This window comes from Parus major, chromosome 3 (genome assembly GCF_001522545.3).
Source record: "Parus major isolate Abel chromosome 3, Parus_major1.1, whole genome shotgun sequence".
In the NCBI taxonomy this organism is placed as follows: Eukaryota; Metazoa; Chordata; class Aves; order Passeriformes; family Paridae; genus Parus; species Parus major.
The window spans coordinates 64,525,378-64,549,905 of record NC_031770.1 but is presented as its reverse complement, the minus strand read 5'-3'; the positions used below and the strand labels follow the sequence as shown (position 1 = coordinate 64,549,905).

General features: G+C 39.4%; 1 protein-coding gene across 1 annotated transcript in view; it reads left to right on the top strand.

Annotated features, from left to right (window-relative positions):
- SLC35F1 (solute carrier family 35 member F1) overlaps nucleotides 1-24,528 on the top strand; it is a 226,503-nt gene that overhangs the window by 171,378 nt on the left and 30,597 nt on the right. The window contains exons 3-5 of the mRNA XM_015622485.3: nucleotides 6,187-6,314; nucleotides 18,944-19,103; nucleotides 24,359-24,515. Coding sequence (XP_015477971.1) covers nucleotides 6,187-6,314; nucleotides 18,944-19,103; nucleotides 24,359-24,515 — 445 coding nt within the window. The remainder of the gene's footprint in view (nucleotides 1-6,186; nucleotides 6,315-18,943; nucleotides 19,104-24,358; nucleotides 24,516-24,528) is intronic.

The window sequence follows — 24,528 nt, the reverse complement described above, 5'->3', positions numbered from 1 at the left end:
GGAGAGGAGAGGAGAGGAGAGGAGAGGAGATAGATACTTTATTTGGAAGGGATCTACAATGATCATCTGTCCAACAGCCTGTTTTGAAGTAGTTCTGTGTAAGAGTGAGCCAAAAGCTGACAGACTACAATGTTAACTCAGAGGTAACTTAAGTCTGAGAGTACTGTAGATCAGAAATCAATTTTGAAGATTTCATGCAGAAAGATACAATCAACTGTCAGGTTTGAGGGGAGGCTTCAGCTTCTCAGTGCGCTTGTGTCCCTCTGCATTACAAAGTGAGACACATGCTGCCATTTCAGGGAAAGTGCTTACCTAAGTTTAGGCTAGGAGATAAACCAACCTGGATAAAAAAAATGTGTATAAGAAATAGCAAAGTGGTTTTTATCTTGACACATTTAAAGGCTGTGTGAGTTTAGCAGTTTGTTTGTTGAAAAACTGCTCTGTTCCAGTGTTCCACTGTTCTTCAGTGGTTCTGGACATGGACTGTTTGCAGTAACCTGTGGTACTGACACCACGCATTGTGTCTGCCACCAAAGGGAAAACCATATGGAGTCTAGTGGGTGGGCAGGAGGAGAGAAACTGAGGCATGAATAAAATGATCAACTGCTTTATTTGTGTAGTTTAAATTGCAATTTACCCCTTAGAGTAATGGCCATTAATCTCATGAAATAAAACATCTGCTGATTATAAGATCTAACAACAGAGCTTAGGCTGGATCAAAATAAAGGCACCAAAATTAATAATTTCATTTTTTATGAAAATACATGTTAAAATTCCTAGATCTGACTTCAACTATTGTGATTTACATCCAGAGTCAAAACAGACTGTTCTGCAAAATCTCTAAAAGGAAGTAACAAGTCTAAACATTTCAGATGAGCTTGTATGTTAGTAAAGGGAATGCTGTGTTGTGTCATGTTACTAGGCTAAGCCTGCCCTGTGTCAGAGAAGAAGAAACTTGTCCCTTGCCTGGATCTTCTTACTTGGTGCTCGTGTCCCAAAGAATAATACGGATTTGGTCACAGACTGCTCAGGACACAGTCTAAAAATTAATCTGAAAATCCCAAATCTTTGGTTTTAGGCTGGTCTTTGCCCTGGCTCACTGTGCAGCCCCACAAGCACCAGCTGGCACAGGGCAAAGAGCAGGAACATGTGAGAGCCGGCTGTGAGAGCAGCAACTCAGGGCTGTTACACCAACGCAATTTTCCCACTGTGAGAGAGGAAGCAGGAGGGAGCTGTGAATGAGAACAGGTTGGATAAGATCAGATGTTCTGAGGAGGCAAAAGGAAATGATGCAATCTAGTCTCCCAAAGGCTTGCTGAAAACGTGGTATAGGACAAAAGCAGTGCAGCCTGTAAGCAGTCATCTGTGAGGGGAACAGAGTATTTTCAAGTGTTTTGGGAAGCCAGACTGGTGGAGTATTTCTGAAAGAGTGCATTTTCTCTATTGTATAAATAATTTAGCAGTGCTGGTGTTTTGCCTTTAGGCAACAGTATTCCCATAAAGTAGTCATCAGTAATACAAGTGGATATGAGGAAATAAGAAGGCTGTTGGGTCAGAGGATGTAAAGTCACACAGAAGAGGAACAGTTCTTTAGAGCTTTTGTGCAGAGATAAAAGTCTCCTACGGGAGGCCTTCAGTCTCCTGAACCAGCTTCTTGACGTAGCAGAAGACAAGCAAAGTTTTACTGTTCAGGAATGGGAGCCTTTTGGCTTTGTTAAAAATCTGTGTTACCCCTATGCAGTGTAACCCCATTTGACTGCTTCCTAACCCAGGTCTTGCAGCAGGGCTGGATGTCTACAAAGTCTGTAGAGAGACAACATTTGTAGTGGTGAAGCTCTGTATCTGCAAGACTGGCTAAAATGGGCCAAAATTAAAATGAAACAATTATCCTGTAATTTTGATTTGTAATTTCTTTTTCAAACAGAGAGGTATAATCTTCATCCTTTGTGAGACTTTTGCTTCTTTACCATGCAGCACTTGACTCTGGCACTCTTGTGAGAGGCAGGGGAGGACCAGCCTGCCTGGCAGCCCTCCCCAGTCTGCCTTCCCCCTTGCAAGTCTCCTGCACTCATTTAGATCTGTAAGGAGGAAGGGGAGCACAGCTCCTTTGATGATCTTGATCTAAATAGCAAGTTGTCATCTGAAGTAAAAGAGAGAGACTGTAGTGGATGAAAGAGAAGCAATATGCTGATTTTCTGGTCTAGCAGTGCTGTTATTCTGCCTGTGTCCCAAGCCCATACACAAATAATTGGGAATTTGCTGTCTTAATGGTTGTTAGGTTTTTTTATTGTACCTCTGTGGCTGTGTGGGTGAATGTAAAAAGGGTTTTGTACATGTATATTTGTATATTTGGTAGACACTGCACAGCTAAAGCCTCTTTCAATTTTCTCTCTAATTTATTTTTAATTTTGTAACCCCCCAGGGGTAAATCCTTATTACAAGATGTAAAACCACCTCTTCTACAAAGCAGCTTTTTTGTTGATTTTTAATTCAAGTCAGCAGATGCCAAGCTGTAGCTTTTTTGCGAACACTCAGAGCTCCTCTGTATATATAACTGTCAAGTACATCTCACTGCAAAATTAGTAAAAAAATTAAAATATCATTCTAGAAAGAGCAAGAAGAATTTTTTATTTCTCTGTATTAAGACTATGCTAGACTTCTGAATCTTGAAACATTCTTGATAGGCAACTCACTTTTAAATATACATTACATTTGGATTAGACTGAGTATGAAGACTTCCATTTTCGGAAGCTCAAGTACTGAAAGAAGTTGGGGGTTTGTTTTTTGAAGAAGGACCTCCATCAAAAGAAGGCTGTCTAAAGACAGCTTTACTGTGTGCACTTACATAAATGAATGTTCACTGGCATCAATATGTGCTTTGTCTCATGGGAAACGTTGCCCTTAAGCTAACCTGCATACTTTATGGTTTAATATTTGTTTATATAAGTGGCTGAAAGTCTTAGTCACAGATCTATGGCAATAATAACAAAAAGACATGATCTGAAATAATCTCTCTTCTTACTGTATCTCATTCTAATCAAATGACATTAAAAAAAGCTGAAAAAAACCCTTTTAAGTGTTTTACCAGTTGGTTTAGGTGTAGGCATCTACATTTGGTCCTTCTGGTCTACTATGCTTACAACTCAAAATACATGAATAATTAGTTTGCTTTGAGTTGTCATCGAGGGAAATAAATTTAAAAAAAAAAAACCCCTCAGACTGTCTCTTTTTCCTTTGTTTTTAATAAAGTGTGATGATTTTGTTCCCATCGTTTTTAAATAAAGGCAATGTAAATTTCTATTCAGGATGTGAACCTTAGAATAAAGCTCTTGATTCTTTCTGCTTCCCCTTTTAGTCTTCACAAATCAAGGCTTCCCACTTATCTTCTAAACTCCCATTTCCATTCTCTTTGTTTTCTGAATTCACTGAGGATGCCATCTGTGATTGCTGTTCAGAGGTCCTGTCCTGCTGGCAGCCCCATACCTTTTCCAGGTTATCTTCCACTGTTGCTTTTTATCGGGTGTTTTTTGCTAAACTGGGACATTTGCATATGGTGACTTCATTCCAGCCACCCATCAAAAACAGGACTCCACTGCCTCTGCCTTGATTTGTCCATAGCATTGAACAGTCACTGCAGATGATCATCTTCCTTCTGCCTATCTCCCCAAAGGGTCTCTCACTTTGGGGGTGATTCCTGAGCTTTTTGCTCTGCCCAGCATTCTCAGCAGAAACTTTTGCAATTTTGAATATCTCAGAGATGTATATCAAAGATAACCTACCATATATCAAGTACTTTTCTTATTTTCATCAAGAGCAAGATAAAAATCAAGAAAGCAAAAAGAAAGAACTGTGTGCACCAATTTGAATTGTAGGTTAAATTCCCATCTCCGGAAACTCTAACTCTACCCATCAGCCAGAAGTCATGGCCATACATTTATTTTTAAAGCTAACGTGGTTGGCCACATGTGACCAATACAGTGATCAGCGTCTGGAAGTTGAAGAAAGCACTGCCCACAGTCCTGGCTCAGGCAACCTATTGCCAGCGCAGTTCTTCAGCCTACTGCTTCTTTCTGCTTTTGTAGATGCCATCAAGGTCCTATTGTAACAAAAACAGATTTTGCTTTTGGATTTTCACTGTTGGAAAAGACTATGGTTTGATGTCTTCAGGTTTTTTAGCTTTGTCTTTACAATTAAAATGAAAAATCACTCTGCAATGTTAACGGCATCTTTCCAGTGCATTGTTGATTTCCAGTTGATGTTTTAAAGGCATCGTCTGGGCAGCAAAAAAACTTGAGGTACAGTTTCAATATCTGTAAAGGATTTACCTGTGTGGTTTACACTGATTTCAGTAGAAATTAGGACATCTAATCTTAAATTCCCTTTTAAAAACATCTCCCTAAATATATTTAGAAAATAATGGAAATAAATCTGTGTGCTCAAATCATCATAAATGTACATAGATGTAGTCATAATTATGTCTGAAGGATGGGATTGAGTAGGTGTAAAAATTAAGTACGGTATGATTGAATGTATTTATTCTTTATTCATTGTCTTAAGTATTACTCTACTCACCACATTGTTTCTGGGTTTTTTCTGCTGCTTACTGAAAGAGAGAAAGAAGAGAAGGATGGGAGGCAAGGAAGGAGAGGAGAGAGGAAGGAAAGGGAAAGAAGACGAGGCTTCGAGGGTTTTGTAATCAGTGTCATTATCACTGTAACAAATAATTAGGCTATTGCTTAATAATATCCCACTGGAAGAATGCATGTGCAAGCACCTGTTAATGAGCAAACATTAAATGATTCAGGTGCTTTGTTCAGGTAAATACCCATTCAAGTCACTCATCAGAGCCAAGCTTTAAAAGCTATGCTTTTTGAATTAACTTTTGAAGTAATTATCTGCTTTTCTGTGGTTGAGTCTCATAAGATCTGAGATACCTGTGCTATAGAGAGCCTGCTGTTTCTGCCATGGTATAGCAGCCTATATACCACTGGGTCCATTTGAACCAGAGAGTGAACACACTTGTCATGAAGGAAAATTATGAAGGAGAATTGGGAGCAAGTTTTGGTGGCAGTGGACAACAATGATCCTTTTCTTCTGTGTTTTCCGTCACCCATTTTTATGATCACAGGCTACAGTAATGTGAAAAAAATCTCAGAATAGTGGGGTTTGCTTTGAAAGTTTCAAGACAATTCAAATACCATTTATAGTACCTTGTCAGTACAAATAAACCCTACTTAGATTCCTTTTTAGGCTACAGACTCTGAAAGACCTCCAGTCGTACAGAGTTCAGTCACAGTTTGCCTCTTTCACAGCAAAGTCTCATCATGTGTGGAACTTACTGTAATGCAAATAAGTTATAGGTTTGCCCACCCTCATTAATGAGCTGTTTGCTTTTGAATGGAGAACAATAATGATCCCTAGTCTACCACGAGGAATGCTTTGACCTTTTGAAAGTTGTGGGTTTGATCTGCAGGCTGTATTGTAGCATCAGTTTTCAAGTGGTGAAGATTACACACTGGGTGATTGACAGGGTTCCCATAGAAGGCAGCAAACCTGCCTACTTCAGGAAAAAGATTCTGGGAGCAGAGCAACTGTCACCCAAAACAGGTGTCAGTGCAACCTTTCTCTAAACAAGTCTGATATTTTGAACCTCTAAGATCAGAGTAACCATCCTTGAAACAGGTCTGTCATATGCCCAAATGTGATGCTGTTACTCTCCTGCTCTAGTATTCCGTCATATTTAAAGATACTGATAATCTCTCACCCTGGCAAAAACCTGTTCCATCATATGTGCAACATTTTATCAGTGTGTATGGCAAGCATAAATGAATAAACTGCTCTGTTCTTCAGCTCTTTATATGTGCACATATATGCGTATATATAAAATTAAAGGTAAGAACACGTGCCTGGTCTGCTCAAGCTGCACTTGTTTTTCTTGCTGGTGTTTACATCTTAAGCGAAGTGTCAGTCTGACCCTTACATATTACTTTGCCAGGCTGGCTCTTTTAATATCTGCTAGACAAATAGGGTGTGTTTGTTTTCACTTCCTTGCAGTACCTCATTGTAAATGGTGGCTTTCAACTGCTTAGTGCAAATGTGAGAGATCTAGATAATTTTTCTGGACAGGGAAGTATTTGGGGTATGTGCACCCAACTCTTACATAATTGTTCTTGTTTACTACCACAGGAGAAGAAAACTTGCTGGCAATTTTGAAGAGGAGATGGTGGAAGTACATGATCCTGGGGATAATAGATATAGAAGCCAACTACCTGGTAGTCAAAGCTTATCAATACACGACTCTTACCAGTGTACAGGTAAGGATTTCCTCTTTTGAGGTAAGATAATAGGTAAGATAATAGGTCCAATGGTGTGAGTGGTGTAGTATCCGTTGTCTTCAGTGAACCAATAGCTAATTGCTGCCTCTGACTTCTGGGTACCTTTAATGCTCACTCGTAAGACATTTTTTCATATTGGACTATTTTTGTTACTTAACAGTTTCCAAAGTGTACAAAAACATTGTGACATTCATTTTATTCCTCTGTGCTAAACCATTCAGAATCACATTTTTGTCATTATCTAAATAATTTAGTCCTTTGAGGAAATATTTTCAGACTGGCTGAAATGTTTTTCTCACTTTGTATTGTACTTGGAGAGAACATAAGTACTTCTTTTAGGATTCCTCAATTAGATCTGATTTTCTGAAGGTCTCTGTAGTGGGTTGACCCTGTCTGGACACCAGGTGTCCACGAAAGCCACTCTACTACTCTCCTCCACAGCTGGACCAGGGGAGAGAGAATATAAGGGAAGGTTTGTGGGTCAAGATAAGGACAGATCACTCACCAGTTACCATCACAAGCAAAACAGACTCAATTTGGGCAAATTTAATTTATTACTAGTGAAATCACTTTCTTCCCCTGCTCCAGTGTGGGATCCCTCCCACACTTGATGGAGACACTTGTCCACCATCTTCTCCAGTGTTAGTCCTTTCTACAGGCTGCAGTTCTTCACAATCTGCCCCAGCATGGGTCCCTTTCACAGGGTGCAGCCCTTCAGGAACAGGCAGCTTCAGAGTGGGTCCCCTCCAGGCTTACAAATCCTGCCAGCAAACCCGCTGCAGCATGCAATTCTTTTCCCATGGATCCACAGGTCCTGCCAGGACCCTACTCCAACACCAGGTTTCCATGGGATCACAGCCTCCTTTGGGCAGTGACCTGCTGCAGCATGGGGTTCTGCACAGCCTGCAGGTGAATCTCTGCTCCACTGTGAACCTCCATGGGCTGCAGAGGGGCATTCCATCTCATCATGGTCTGCACCAAGGGCTGCAGGGGAATATCTGCTCTGGCTTCTGGAGCACCTCCTCCCTTTCCTTCTGCATGGCTCTTGCTGTCTGCAGAGTTGCCACTCTCACATGTTCTCACTCCTCTCTCCAGCTGCAGTTTCTGTTGCTCAGGGTTGGTTTTTTTTCTCCCTGCTTAACTGTGTTCTCCCAGAGGTGCTGCCACTGTCATTGATGGGCTCAGCCTTGGCCAGCAGCAGGTCCATCTTGGAGACAGCTGGCATTGGCTCTGCCAACTTCTAGCTGCTGCTTACCCCTGTAGACCCCCACTGCTGTCACAGCAAGCAAACCAAAGAGAGGATGTTTAGGATCCCATAATTAGATCAGAGTGCAAAAGTTGTCATTAAGCAAAATGAATGCAGTTTGTATGAAGTAGTCCTACTTCAGTGCAAGCTGTTAGATGTGTTATATAACACCTCAACTGCAGCTATCCCTGCTAAAAAATTATATGTGCAGTGGACAAATTTAGGGTACCAATTTCTTCAAAGATAAAATCTGGATATTTTATATTTAAAAATGCAAAAGAATTAGGCTTCTTCCAATTTAAGTGCAAAAGTGAATAATAGAAACATTTTTAAGATACTGGAAATTGTCTGTCTTGGGAAATCAAGACTGCTACTTGTTCTAAAACAAGCTTAGTGCCTCTTTACATTATTTCTAAATAACTGAGCAACACTAGGTAGTGTTCAATGTATTTTACATGTTACTTGCCTGAAGTTTGCTTTAGAGCTAATAAAATGAGTACCAGTTAATGTTTTGCAGGATCAAAGCTAATTAAGAGTATATTTCTTCCATAGATGAAAAGCAGTGTTGGAAAATCCTGAGCTTCTTTAGCTAAATAAGAAGCAAAAATAGAAGAAAACTGTGAATTCAAGGAATTTGAATGTGAGGTTTATGCTAAATGTTCACAAGTGCCTCTGGCATCAGAATCCGGGTTTGAGGATTCTTTGAATCATGCCCAGACAATGTAATATTGTTTTTAACACTTTTCCAAATCTGATTACTTAGTATAGAATAAAGCTTAAATCCACATAAACCTCATATTCTCCGATTTTACAGCCACTAAAAGCCTCGAAGAGAAAAGCAAACTGAATTGCTTCCTTTGTGTGATTCACTCACAGCAAGTATAAATAGTAGACTGAGCAGGATGATTTGGGTCATTAAATCCCATCTCCCAAAGCCACCAACAAGCACGTACTGAAGGCTCATTTGGCCAGACCTGTGAACCCCCACTTCCAGAAGATGCAGATCCTTGAGCCAGCAGTGCAATGAGCATGGCCTTTAATGTATTCTGTCAAGAGATCAAAAGTTACAGTGTGATAGGGAAGCAGGCAGAAGAGTTCAAGGGCATTGCCTGTGCCTCGATAGGGAATTTGTTAGCTGAAATCATCCATGGTCTCCTTTTAAAGTGAGAGAGAGAGAGAGAGAGAGAGGAGTGGTAGATCAGGAGAACTGTCAGAGGGCACAGACAATGTCATGTCCATTTTTAGACCTCTTCCACATCAAAATTACAACAGAGTTCAGGTTTCTTTCCCATGTAGCTTGAAAGAAGGAACAGGTAAGAACTCAAATGCTGTCGAGCTTTTTTCCAGGCATGGAGTGAATACAGGGTCACCTTTTCCCATAGTTGTCCTTGTTTGCTGGGATACATGTGGAGTGACTGGGAATACCTGCTGCATTTTAAATTCATTTCATGCCTTAATATGAATGAGATTCTAAGCAAAAAGCCCAAAGAGACAATGAGAATGGCACAAGTATGAGGTAATACATTAAGATGTTGAATCAAATTACACATTTTCTGAAATGTAGCCAAACACCCTATTTCATTTAAAGATGAAACAGAAGCAGCTCAGGGAATTATTTAGCCTTGGTCTAAGTGTGTCATGGTATGAAATGAAGACTGAAAAAGTGGAAAATAGAAGATGAAGAAAAGAAGCCTCTTCCTATAATCTGATTTTTGAAGAAGCAAACAAGACTCAAGAGAAAGAAAGTCTCTGTCCTGAAAGGCCTGATCCTGCAGGAACTCTACCTGTGAGACCATAAATGTTTGCTGGCATATAGCAAAAAAATGTTCATATCCTTTCAGAACTGAGACCCAAGAAGCTATTGCTACCTGCCACAAATCAGCATGGCTTTGACTGAAGGCTGTGGGATCTATGCCTATGTATATGTTGGGCTGAGAATTGAGCCCTTCAAGTCAATTCTGGGGGATTTTATACTCAACAGGCTCATCAAGGCTTTTTTTGATGAAGAAAATGTAAGAATTTTTTAAATTGTCATTTGAGTAAATGAGAAGTTTAGCAGCATTTTTATCGTGGTGGTACATGGACCATTTCAGTAGGAAAACTGTTTTACAGCATATCCTTTTTTCCACATGACATCTCTGCTTCATCATGCAAAACTAACATGCAAGTGTACAGTGCTTGTGGTGCTTTTAGGCAAAAAAAATTACACTTGTCCCAGCAGAAAGCCAAAGCTTAACAGTAAAAATACATCTTTATTGCAAATGGTTTGATTTCAGCTTCACCAAAAAACTCTTAGCATTCAACAGCTTTGTTTTCAAATTAGCTTTAAACTCTTGGGACTGTCAAAGTTTCTAGTTTTTACTCCGTCCTTTTGTTTTTTAATATTTGGTATTATTTCATCATGGTTCCATGAAAAGACTGAAAATGGTGCCCTACTTTTGCTCAGTGTTTCACACCCAAATTTTCCTATATTTTAAAATTCTCTTTTGGCTTTGATCTGGGAAAACAGGATTTTCTAATAAACCTTCCTACATATCTTTCTCCAAACGCCTTCAGAATCATAGTGATTGAGAACATGTAGGCACAAATCAGAAATGAATGTGGTACCTAACCTTTACTTTTGGACATGCTTCTGATTATTTCAAATCCTCATGTACTCTATAATTACTCTCTGAGAATGTGGCAGTCAGTTTTATCACAAGATGAAAGCAAAGTACTGTGAAGCCTAGAAACACATAATTTTCCTCTTTAAAGAAGACCCTACAAACAAGTAAAATACCTCCCTTACAAATTAGGTGACATTGAATTTAGATTGAAAATCAATGCAGTATTTATATTTCAGTCATCAAGGTGTAGGTCATTTGCTAAGGATAAAATACAAGTTCCCCCTTTTAGCCACCAGCAGTGCAATCCAAAGACAACTCAGTTCAGTGAAACAATGCAAGAAACTCACATCTAATTGTTTACAAATATTAAATGTCGTGGACATCTACTGTTCCTTCCCTTGCTGCTCAGAGCACGATCTGGGGCATAAAAACATGTTTGAACCTATTATATTGCATCTTCTTTGGTAACTTTAAGCTCTGGTTCTTTGCATGCCCGGAGTGTTTCTGTATTGATGCAGATAGATGCCTAAATACCTGCCTCCAAAAAACTCAAAAGCTAAGTATTCCTACATCAAAGTACCCCAAGGAACTCAATTTGTTAGATATGATTTTAGCACGCCTCAAGTGCTTGCAGAAAGCCTGGAGTGCTTTCCAAATTGTAAGTGTGGAGACACCTTTTTCATAAAGTCATAGCTTTTGAAGCAGTGGCCCACAGAAAGGGCTTGACTTAACTCCATCTTGGCTGAGGGGATAGCAACTCAAGCTTCCTATGGCTGTGAAAGTGCTCAGGCTAGTACATGAAAACCGTTCCCTAGAAGGTACTCTTAAAAAACTGAGTATAAACAAGTTAAAAAGCACAGGAGTTTGTAAGTGGATCAGTTTGATATCCAAACCCACCTATCTCAAGAAGTGCCAGAGATCAGTGACACTTAATGTTATCAGCCATATGTATATTGAGTCCCAGATGGCCCAAACTTGTGAAATGTTCTTTAGTTTCTGTTGCATTACTCAGACTTGCAGTGCATTTTGCAGCCTTCTTGCATGTCAGCTGTACCAGATACAGAACATACACTAAGCACTCCCTTGTACACTAGCACCTGGTCCCATGGACTTGTTTTAAAAGGTATGTACTTAACTTTCAGGCCTGTCTGTGGTAATGCCTGTCACATTTATCCTAATGGGTTTTAAAACAGCCCTGGTGTAGGCCTGTGGAAGGTTTCATAACTGTTCAAGAAGGATGTTTTAAATAGTGTTAGGGACAGTTTTACACAGCAGATAAAATTGCTTCCCCCAGAGGGAATTATAAGATTCTGAAGTTATTGCAGTTATTTAGATCTAGATATCGAATTTCCTTGAAACTGTGTTTTAACTTCAGCTTGCCTGTATTGAATGTACAGTGTACCACACACAAACTTCCTCCCAAATCCATAATGTCATCTCCTAAGCCTGTTATATACTAACAATTGTAACCTTTTCTGCCAGTACATGCTTTCTCATCATATCAAGCTGTGTTATGAAGCAGTCTGCCCCCACCCTTCTCCAGAAATTAATTAGCTCTCCTTGCTCCACATTGTTCTATCCATCTCCATATTACATCCTCTATATACACACATATTACAATTCTCTGGTGGTTATCCTTTTTCTGTATTATGACATCACACAGAAATCTGGATTATTTCTGCAACACCTTGCATAATAGTGCTGCGAAGTATACATACAATGTCACAAGAAGAGAGGCACTGTCAAGGAGAGAGAGATGTTTCCAAATAGCGATTTATCTGGTAATTTATTCCTTGGGCAATCAAGCCTTTGATTGGCACGATGAAAACAAAGGTAGTAAAAGCTGGGATTTATAGACACCAGGAGACAGGCTATAAAGCTATGATGCTGATGTTCTCAACTAGACTTAGATCACTGTGAGGCTCAGCAGTACATCACACTTCCAATTACCTCTGGCAGTTTTCATATCTCAACAACTGCCACCAGAAAAGCAAAGGAGTCAGCAGTAAGTGCTTATTACAGGAGAGCGGGATGGCAGTGCACTTTACTTTGTTCTTTGTCCCTGTGGACTCAAAGTACATTGACTCAGAAGGTCTGAGATGGTTTTGAAGCAAATCTGGGAGGTGGGAAGCAGGGGATATGCAATATTGAAGTTGTTGATCCACTTTGCCTGGTGGTTGCTAATGTGAATCATCCCAAAAGCAGCGATAAATTCCATTCCCTCCCTTCCTCCTCCCATCCTATGAATGTAAGATTGACCATACTTTCCTGTTCTGCTTCAGGGCAGTGAGGAAATAATGCAATGTTAATAAGGTTTGCAGATCAGCATTTTGCAGAAGAGTTGCATACTGTTCATTAATACTGTTAGAGGCTATCTTGTATCTAATTTATTATCAGACTTTGAGTTACTGTTCTGTCTTTTAACTTGTTACATATCTGTGGTGCAAACCAGGCCCTGCAGTACCCACAGTCTCTGTATGTGGGTTTGAAGTCAACAGAGCTCTCAGTATCCAGAGCCCCTGCCTCTACTGGCAAAAATCACCCAGAGCCAAACTTTTTACTAACATAAATATGCAAAATCTCATTAAATTCAGTGGAGCTGTGCCTGTTACAAGAGCAGAGGTTTTGGCCTGTGCCCATTTTGCATATTCTGGCAGGTGACATGCAAAAGCAGAGGTTTTCCTGCAGGAGAGAGAATCCATGGATGTTCTTAAGCTGGGATCTCATCCCCCACATATGTAAAGCAGATGGTGACATGGAGAAGTTTCTAATGAGTAACCTTAAGAAAATGATCTGCCAAGCTCTTATCCAGTCAACTTACTTTGAGAGAAACTAAACAGAAAATGGGGGTGGGGGTGATTCTGCAGAAACACGACTGCTGGCAGAACTGCCATACAGGGATCTTTTTCTGACAGTGGTATGTAGAGTCAGAGGAAGAAGTCAATGAAAGGAAAGACCATTTCCATGGTCAGTTTGTTGGTAAGTTTTCCTGGTATCTCAGCAGATCTGTATAAGCACTGTGGGAGTTCATGTAGGGAGAAGAGATGAAGAGGTATTTTTTTAAAGAACTCAAGATGTGATTATTCACGTTGGTAGTAAAGCGTGTCCTTGTGTAGAGAGTTTAGAGCAGAGGAACTGTGGGTCAGATGTGACCACCACCTTTCATTCAAGAAAACTTGAAGAAGCTCCTTTAACTCCTTCTATGTACACAGAAAGCTGAAGCTGTGAGATTCCTCATCTCAGGTTTTGATACATACAAGTCAAATAGAGGTGAAGGGCTTTCATCAGTCAAAGTTTGAAGTGAGCTTCTGTGTCCACAGGGGAAGAGAAAACACTGAGAATAGATTGAAGAATTAAAGATTAAATAAACTGATAGGAACAGTTCTAGAAACATCTAGAAAATATTGGAGATCTTGTGGGAAAAGTGGAGAAAACTGGGAGCAGTCTTTTGGCTTTTGTTTTTTTCCACATCATGGAAATACACATTTTTACTTTTTTTTTAAAACAAATGACATCACTGGTTCTTTCACCAGTCTCCATACCTGAAGTACTGTACATTTTGATGGAATGGAAAGTGAATGGCTTTTGCATTAATTCAGTGATTAAATAAAAGCCATGCAAGAAAGTTGTAAAGTTGTGATGAGGTAGCAAATAGAAACATGAAAGATAAAAACAGTGTTTCTTTTTATAATTTGAATGGCTTGAAATAACCCTGTCAGAGATGCTGCCAGCATCCACACCTTGCCTGCAGAAGGTTTTGGTTGCAGGGCAGCATAATTGCAACGCAGCTCCCCTGACAGCTGGCATCTAGCTCTGTGAGGGCTGACATCTCATCTGCTTTTGTTGAATCAAGTGTGTGTGATATTGTGAAGGTGATGTGAAAACTGGAGGAGAGAAAGCCCTTGAGCGGGCAGCAAACCCTTTCTTCCTTTGAAAAAAAAAAGTAAATAGCAGGAGCTGTGTCTCTTATTGGATATAGGACTTGCTGTTGTATTAAAATTTCCAGGTCACATGCTGAACAAGCCATCATGTGTACTTGACCATAGAATGTTTGATGGGTATGACACTGATTTTACTGATCCCTCTGCTCTGGAGAGCAGGGTAAGTAGAGGGTGCAGCTGATTCTCCACATGATTTGCTGGAGGGCAGTGCTAATGAGAAACCCCTAATGTGAAAAAAAAGGGCTTATAACTGGGGGGAAAAAAATCCAATGAATGTTTAAAAAGGAAGATTCAGCTCAGCTGTTCCCATAGGGAGTTTGCTGACCAGCTTTTTTCTTTTTGATATCACTGCAGATCAGCAGTTCACACTCTGTATTACAGACCTATCTTCTAAAGCTTGCCAGCTCTCCCTTCCAATGATTTAACAGAACATTCTTGCTGTAGATATGCAGAGACATGCTGAATTTTTGAGACCAGAGACTGGATTTTTAATGTTAGCAAGAGTGTATTTGTCTTTGATTCACAAGTATAATAATTTAAGAAACAAATAATCAGAGGAAATAGATTTCAACATTGTGCTTCATCAGCAGACTTAGATGCAGTGGGGTATCTTTTAGAGTCAAATAATAATCTTCAATTTCTACAACAACTTAACATTCTTATAATAAAAAGAAGATTCTATAGGACAGTATTATCAATAAATTACATATTTTTGTATCCTGCCTTCTAAAGCATCCCCATTCAGAGCTGTGACTGAAGAAAGCCACAGACAAACACAGCAGTGTCAAAGAACATGGTCTGCACCACCCCATAGCAACACAGAAAATGTGTTTTCTTTTAGGTTAGTGAGATATAATAACTTCTGTGATTAACAGGAATGTTGACTAAAATCAGACCTCTCATTAATTTACCTTAATTACAAGATATAGGTAGTACTTTTTAAATAAACAATTGAAAGGAAGGAAAATATCAGAGATAATTATTTGAGAAATATTGAGAAATGATTGACATTTATATACTGTAAATGAAATTCAGCTAGGCATAATCTGTCTTCGTTGCTGTAAAAGCTTTATAGACAGAAAAATTACAATGAGGTATAATATTTTTTCTTAATACCTGAAATAATTAATAAACAAAGAAAGAAAAAAGGCAAAACCCCCCATCAATTAAAAAGTCCTCTTGCAAATGAGGTAATCCTCAATTTCACATCTTTTGTCTCTGGAATATGTGCATTTTTTCTTCTACTAGACAGGTTTATCTGAGGAAAAAAAGAAAGGTGGGGTGAATTTAGTACTGGAGGAGTAAAATTTAAAGCAATACCTGAAAAAGAGTTAGGTAATATATTCTAGGTTATCTTACTGCTTACATTGTAGCAATCTAATGTATTTCTGTCTACTTCATTGTTTAATTAAAGGTAAAAAAAGAAGCACAAATTAAGAACTATATAATGTCAGTGAACATTACCTACATTTCATGTTTGTATCTACTGATACTGCAGCATTCCAAATAACAATTTGTGAATTACACTATGGACTGCCAGCCAAGGAGGTGTTTTCTAGCTGTTATCAACATTGTTTATTTGTAAAAGGTTCTGTTCATGCGTCCTTTCATATTACTGCTTAAAAGACACCCATTCACAGACTTGAAAACATAGGTATGTTTAAATATTTATGGAATGAGGAGAGTTTGTAAAATTTTCCTCTAGAAGACTGTTAGTGGGAATTTGTATGTTGAAGTACACATGTGGCAGGCACAAACAATTTTTAAACTCATAGAACAGTTTAGACTCATAAACAGCCCAGCTTGGGAGAGCCCTCCAAACTGGTCCAGCCTTTTGTGGGAAAGGGAGCCTAGATGAGATTGTTTAGCACCATGCCCAGTCATATCTTGAAAATCTCTGGTGACCTTCTCATGTCTTAGTGGAGTTTGTTCCCACTGTAAAAAATTTTTTTCTCTATTGAGATGAAACCTTTCCCAGTGTAACTTGTGTTCCTTGCCGCTTGTCTTCTCTCTGCTCTACTCTGAAGAGACACCACCTGGAATACATCCAGCTCTGGGGCCCCCATTGCTGGAAGGCCATAGAATTGCAGAAGCAAGTCCAGAGGAGGCCACAAAGATGATTACAGGGATGAAACACCTCTCCTCTGAAGAAAGGCTGAAAAAATTGGGGTTGCTCAGAAAGGAGAAGAGAAAACTCTGGGGTGACCTTGTAGCAGCATTTCAGTTTCTAAAGACTGCAGGAGAGCTGGGGAGGGACTTTTCATAAGAGCATGTAGTGACAGGAAAAGGGGTAAGGGCTCTAAACTGAAGGAGTGCAGGATTAGATTAGACAGTGGGAAGAAATTCTTCCCTGTGAGTGTGGTAAGGCACTTGAACAGGTTGCCCAGAGAAGCTGTGGATGCTTCATCCCTGGAAGTGTTCCAGGCCAGATTGGATGGAGCTTTGAACAACCCAGTCTAGTGGAAGATGTTTCTGCCCATGGCAGGAGGCTTGGAACTGGGTCATCATCAAGGCCCCTTCCAATCCAAATCCTTCTAAAATTTTATGATTCTATGATTCTCCATGTGATTTCTGTTAAAGAAAGAGCCTCCATCTTTATAGCCACACATTACGTGATGGAAAACTTTGGTAAGGTCAGAAAACATTAAGTTAAATTAACCTGCTCAATGTTGCCCTGGGAGGGAATGTGACAGAGACATTCAAACTCTCAGGGATAGCTGTGGGCAGGGTGAGAAGTGCCTGCCTCCTTGCTGTTTGGCTCCCCCTTCAGCAGAGGAGATGAGTGCTGTGTGTGCCAGTGCAGCAGCTGAAGGACAGACATCCAGCAAGTGCAGGCATGACGAATGAGTGTGGAGTGAGACAGGAGCTGCTGAGCCGTGCCCACATCCCATAGCTTACACCAAAGGGTGCCCTTCCCTCAGATGCCCAGGATTTAATGCTTCCAGCCATCCCTGCCCGAGGAGATGGCAGCTCCCAGAGCTGCTGGCTGGCTCCTGGGGTTGTTCCCATGGACGTGCTGTGTTACATGTGCGTGTCTTTGCCTAGCCCAGCTGCCGCGTGTGAGCTGGGTGTGCTACAGGCTCTGCAGGGGCAGAGCAGAGGCCCTGTGCAGGCCAAGAAGTTTGTTCCTGTTCTTTCCTTTCCTGTGTTCTGTCTGTGAAGGATGGTGTTTTGAGGGCTGCTGCAGAAGATTTTCACTCTAAAGAGGCCTGACCATGACTTCTAGATGATTAGCTGTCACTTTGAATGCAGAACCTGCTTTTAGCATCGACCGTTTCCATTTGTGATTTCCCTCATCTGTTCTGCAGCTCTTTGGGACTGTTTAAGCCTGCCAAGAAAAGCATGGTCCCACTGATAAACTGGTTTTCCTCTGAAGCCTTTTGCCTCTCACTGTCTGAAAAATCTTTTAAATGGATGGGTTTTCACTGCACACTCCTCTTTTACAAAGGAAGTTTCAGGGAAATTATTCTCAGACCAAAAATTGTTTTTTGTATTTTTATTGATGCCAATAATATATAATGTTTACTATGTATGTATCTCACATGCAAAAAACTGTTTTCTAAGCAGTAAAATACTTGGAGTAATCAAAAAATCTTTCTTCAAATAACACATGGATGTACAAAGTTGAAAGGGGTTTGATCTTTATTTGATAACAGTGTCCTTAGTGCTAAATCACACTGAGAAAGTAAGTAACATGAGATGGATTCAAGGGGTGAAAAAATCAAATATCATCTAAAATAAAGGTAACGATATTTAGAATGTTTTCCAGAACTGTGAATCGATGCAGTTCATGGTTCTCCTTTGGTTGTTCCAGACATTTTCATTAGGAAGAAGATGCATGTCATATAGCTTTGGTGCATGCTGTATCAATATACATTGAACAGTAGTTTAGTTAGGAGATTTGTTAAATCCCATCATTAGTCCACAGAATTGCAACTCTTCATTACCTGTATCCTTTTAGGAAGTGGGATTAAAGTCAAGTTTCTTTGGGTGTTTCTTACCCAGGATTTTTGTTTCCTGGTGCCATGCAGTTATTTTAGTTTCTAAAATAAATTTTAATTTGAAAATCTGAAGGTCCTCTCACAAACATTTGGTGCATTTCTTTTTTTATCACATCTTCTCTGGGCCTATTGTTTGATGTCTCTACAAAAAAACAATCAATAAAAAATTGTGTTTTCTAACATTTCTCTGAGAAAGCTCTTTCCAAGGGTATAGTGACAAGACTGAGTTTCTTGCACTGCACACAAGATGGAGTTTTTGGGATTTTTTTCTTTCAAGGGCATATGGGACTCTATTTTCATAGATAGTCACCACAGGGGCCAGATTTTTCATAAGCATTCTACATGCAGAAAACCCCTGATTTATATAGACAGATTTCATAAATCTGGCCAACTTTTGTGTTATGAACATTCTTAATATCTCAACCTGAAATGACTGAATTAAAGCATATGTCTAGACTGTAGGAAAACTATCTTCAGTCCTTGTCTATTAATTGCCAAAGTGACAACCAGATGGAGTGGTGTAACTCTCTTTTGGCCCAGGTTTTCTTCCCATGGCTTTGAAATACGCACCTGAGTCCAAGAGCAGTGCCTGTGAGTGTTATCGTAGCACAACAGCTCTCCTGAATTTGTGGAATTGTCATGGACAGTCTTGTGTCTGATGTATGAAGAGCCACTTGAGTATACTTTCTCTTGGTAGAAAGTGCTATAACAAGCTAAATAACCCTGTTTCCTTCTGCTGGAATCTATCCTAGTACTTTAAGGCAAAGTGTTTGCAGGTTGATGTGTTCTTGATTTTTCTTCTCTTTTTTGACAGCTCCTAGACTGTTTTGTCATCCCAGTGGTGATACTCCTCTCCTGGTTCTTCTTACTGGTACGATACAAGGCAGTACATTTCATTGGGATTGTGGTCTGCATTCTGGGCATGGGCTGCATGGCAGGAGCAGATGTCCTCGTTGGGAGGCAGCAAGGAGCAGGTAAGTAAGAATGAATGGGTTGTATGGCCAAGTTCTGTTCAGAGAAGCCATTGACCAGTGTGGGTCTCACTGGGGCCAAGAAAGGGGGGAAATTTGGCAAGAAACTCTGTACCTTCATGGATCTAGAGCACTGCACCATTCAGAGTTGTCTCTCTTTCAGAAGGACAACACTTGCAAGTCAGCAGTGCTGCAAAGAGGCTTCTTGGGCCCTGTGTCTTGCAACACAGGTCGCCCTCTGCAAGCCTGCAGGGACAAGCTAAATATTTGTAGTTTCGTTCTCTTTTGGCTTAGCTGCTGGACTGCAAACCTCAAAAGCTTCCTTTCCAACTTGGCTACATTTCTGAGTCGTAAGCACCTCTCCCATCCTGAGCACTGTGAGCTCTTGCTTCTCAACTTTGTTTTTCTACAGAAGTGGGGTCACTTGGTGCTGAAGGACACCAAACCTATATACCTATACACAAGTAGGGTTTTGCACGCAATCTTGTACTAAAGCTTTGGGACTTGACTGTAATGTTTTTGAAAAGAGCCTCCTTGTGTGTAAAAAGTTCTTTTTTTATGTGTGGCATCATATGAATAATGTGTGTGTATCTATCAATGCAGACTAGACAGAGTTAGATTTCTTCGATCTACTTACCCTGTCACATTGATTTCTCTACTGCCAAGCCAAATGATGTGGGAAGGCTGGAAATTCTTTTCAAAGATTGTCAATTAGGCACAGTTTTCATTCTTAATTAAAAGCACTGAATTGTGAGCAGAGCATAATACACTGGGATTTAAAATTCTTGACTCAGCTTTCTGAATACAAATGCAAGTGCTGTAAAAACTGCTTTTGCCAGAATGCTACTAAATAAAACAATGGAGATTGTGACATTGCTCACCATATCTCACTGCATCCTTTTATCTCTGTCCTTAATCCTGAAAGGAGGCATTTAGTTATTGGTCTCCTCCAGAAGTAGCCTTACCCCAGCTAAAAAATAAATAATGTACTCTGTACTATGTAATCAGCTGCCAGAGCTGTATTGGGAATGGCTGATTTCAGAGGGATTGAGCTTTCAAACCAGGATTCCAGAAGAAACATCCTGTGTCCCAGCAGTCTAGAGAGTGACATGCTTGAACGGGTGAGCTGTGGATCAGCACGGGCATGTGGGGCAGTGGAAGTGGACAAGGAACAAATTGAGGAACACCAACACTTTGCCATCCAACTGCAGTAATTAGATGTTATTTGCCATGTTATTAAAGCATGGGTATAGCTGTTAAGTAAATTTGTCCAGAAAAACCTGTTAACGTGCATTATTGCATTTTAATTTGGACCTACACATGAAAAACTGTGTCCATGATTACCACTATGCAGCTTTTTTATGTGTTTTAGTGGTATAATGATGTTATTAATGATGCTGTCTTTAACAGAGTAAAATAGATCATCTAGTTTACTTTCTTTGAAAGGCTAAAACTACACATTAAAATCTACAAATAAAAAGAATTAGTGGCAGGAAAAAAAGAACAAAATTATTGAAACTCTTCATTAAGGGGTTGTACACCATTTGTAGGATGTTTCCTAGGACTAGATAAACTAAAGTAAGGAAGACACCAAAGGCAATGATACTTTGTTAATCCTCAGTAAATGTCTGTTTATCTTATATTTTAGGGTACAAGAACTATTGATACCTGTGTGCCCCTGTTGATCACGTTGCTCACTGTGTTAGAAGAGCCATAAGGCTCTGCTAGGTACCCACAGATAGGGCAATTTAGCCTGCCAACTCTTACAGTAAGGGAACATGAATTTAAAATGTATCACTGAGAGATTAATAGGTATTTTCCAAACTATCTGCAGGAATTGAGTATAATGTGCATGCGTACTTTTCATTCTCAATTGTATACTTACTGATATTTTACACATTACTCAATGGGAAAACAGTTACTATTGAGTATTTAGAGCTCTATCATCTTACTTGCCGAGTATACCTGAAAATAACATTATTCTGAACTAATATCCATGAGTTACTTTCATACTTCTGCTCCTGCCCTGCACAGGAGCCTAAGCCACATAGGTCTAAGTGTTTCATCCAGGTTTTTCAAAGCACTTCATAGCTTTAACTTACAACAGTCTCTGAAAGCCAGTCATATCAATCCTGCTAATACATGTATCAGTCTTCAGTTTAAAATGGGACACACTGAGAGTGATTTTAGGTATCATGTGTATCAGTAACTACAATCAAAAGCAAAGAGAAATACCTCTTAATGGCAGGGGCTTGGACAAAAATGTGACAAAAAGGCCTGTTGGGAGTGTGAAAAGAAATCATGCCAGAACACAATTCACATTTAAAAGATTTGTGTTACACTAGAATGCTGTAACTAGTTCCCAAAACACTAACTCCGCTCTGGACCGTATGACTTCTCCACAGAATATTAAATATGGCAACAATCATTAATGTAAAGCTTGTTTTGCCAGGCTATGCCTTATGTGTCTTGTGAAGAATGACCTACACCGTTAAATTGGTCAAATGCAACTTTATTATCCTAAAAGTCTTTAGAATGCCTCTAGTTAGTTTCCTTAGCAATGAAACCAGTAGATGTATGTGGATATTACATCCATGAAAATAAGTCTATAGAGATATGTCAGTCTTGGGGGAAAGTTTCAAAGTCTCAGCCTCTCGAGGAAGCAAAGATAAGGCATTTACAACCAGAATAGTAATTGCTAAGAAAGAAAGCAAAAACATGTTTTACAACATTTTTACACCAGTATGTCAAGTTTTAATGCACTAACTCTTTGGGTGCCATGTATTACTCTAGGCTCTGCATCTCAAAAGGAAGTCATCAGAAAACAAGCCTGTATAAGCTATGGAGAAAGGTGAGAAAGCTTTAGGGCATAAAATGGGTTCATATGAAGAGACTAGCCAGACTGGGACATTCTAGCTCTCAGAAAAGGCAAGAAAGTGACAGATCCTGTAAAGGTATATGTAGTCTTCAGTGATACAGAAAGGGTCAATACAGAGTGATTTAAAATACTTCTCAGAAAATTATGGATGACTAATATGACTTTGAGGCATCCCACGTGAAAGTTAAAAGCATGAAGTACTTCATAATAGTAGGCAAAAAATATACAGATTTTACAAATTGATGAAGAATCCCTCAAGCTTTATTAAATTTCACGGTCTAATGCAACTTCTATCTCAGAAAATGCCTAATCTACAGAGAACTGGCTGATAAAAGTCCCTCTGTACTTCCCTATTTGTTTATGCTCTCCTCAGCCACCCTGTGCTGCTGAGTACCTGAGGAGGTTCCAGTGTCAGTCTGGTGCTCTGAACAGATCTTGGCTCCCTCTTCTGGGAAAGCCCTGAAGGCTGTGGCTCACACTCAGCATGAGAGCTCTTTGGGAAGAGCTATCAGGGTGTGATGCTTGAGGCCATCCCATCTGTGTGAAAATGCTCAGCCTCTGAGCTGCTTTTGTTTCATAGATGTAAAAGGATGATATTTCTGTCCGAGCAGAAGCTGTAAGGTCAAAAGCCTTTTCAGAAATATTTCCTTGAAGTGTCAGTGGTTAGCTGCAATAAATACCAAATAAGTGAGCTCAGTGAAGAATCAATGGAGCCACTGTGAAATATGAATGCATCAGGGGTATGAAGAAATTTTGTGAAGCGCTGATGGTTATTTTAAATTAAGAACATCTTCCATTACTGATTGCAAGAGAAGACTAAAATAAGAAAAAAAACAAAACCAAAAAACCAAATAAAACCAACAAAACAACCAAATCATAAAAAGATAAATATAAGCATATTGCCAGTCAAGGAACATTGGAAACAGAAATTCAGTGAAAGGCTGGATGAGTATGTCAAAAAAAAATCTAGTAGTGTTTGCTAAATACACAGAAGCAAGATTTCCTCTGAGATGAAAAATGCTGGAATCTAAGAGAGTATTACTGGGAATATTTTACACTTCACTCCATTCCTATTGTCCTTAAACAAAATATACTTTTTCTGGTGCTTATAGCCAGTGTTGGAGATGGGATTAATGAACCCTTTGGCTGTCCTCTTATGACTGTTTTTATTATCATAAATTTCTTCCCCGTAGAAATTTCAGCACTACAGTTTGGAATGATTACTGAAGGCTTAAAAGAACTCCTGAAAGGAAAACGTTGAAAAGATAATTTTGAACCAATCAGAATATTTGGTTTCCATTTTTTATTTACTGCAGTGTATATTTTACAAATCAATTGAAGTAAAACTTTAAAAGTCAGGGACATAAAAAATAAACCACGGTATTTTAAGAAAACGAGGTTTCTTTTTAAAAAAAATACATTTCAGTACTTCAGCATTTTTGCTGAAACTTTTCAAAGTAAAATCCATTATATCCAGCCTTTCAGAATATGGTTCTGCAGCAATATCTGACAGCTTTGTGAAGCTGTAGCTCTTGTAGAAATAATTTAACAAGCCATATGTGCAGAGGGAATTGCATGCACCAGTTTGCAAAGCTAGGGACTCAGTTTTCAAGCTGGAACTTGATCTTGATCAAATGTCACTTCAGCTCTCCCTAACACCCAATAATAAAATCTTCCAAGACTTAAAAAGATTTCAAGCAGTCTTTGATAACAAAATGTTTTAGTAATTCTGTATACCTGCAGGTATTGAAAATACATCTTGTTCTTTGCATGCATTAGGTACTGCTATGTTAATTGAACCTCGTTTAAAAATCTGTCATTATCATCACCCTGTCTACACCCCATCCTTCCTTCTCCCTTTCTTGTCAAACAGCTCCATGTGAGAATGAGGTCAGTATTAGGTTGTAATGATTTCTTCACTCATTTCACAGGTACACAGAATTTTTTACTTGTCCTCAGATCTAAGTACTGAACATGTTTTAGACTGGTTAAATTTCAAGATGAGATGCATACTGCTCTACAGAGCTGAGTCACATCCTCCCTGCAAAGAAAAAAAAAAAAAGGTAGTAATAATAAAGGAAAAAGGATAAGTCTCTGAAGAGTGTCACTTGGATTCTATACTTTTTCTACAAGTTTTTCAGAATTTTTTTGGCTTCTCATTTCTACAGCAAATAATATTCTCTCCCTTTGTCTCTGCTAGACTTGGCTGGTGTATTGAATAAAAACTGTTAAAATGACAGAACACTTGCATTCATTTTATTAATCCAGATAAGGGCTGAGTAGTGACTGTGAAATGAAATCTGTAGGGCAGAACATGCAATGGATTTGGACAAGAGATGGTTCTTTGAGGCATTCTGATTTTTCTTCTATTTATCCCTAGGTGAAAGCAAACTGATAGGGGACCTCTTAGTACTTGGTGGAGCAACACTATACGGCATCTCGAATGTCTGTGAGGAGTACATCGTCCGAAATCTGAGTCGAGTGGAATTCCTGGGCATGATCGGACTCTTTGGCTCCTTCTTCAGTGGAATTCAGCTGTAAGTGGGCAGG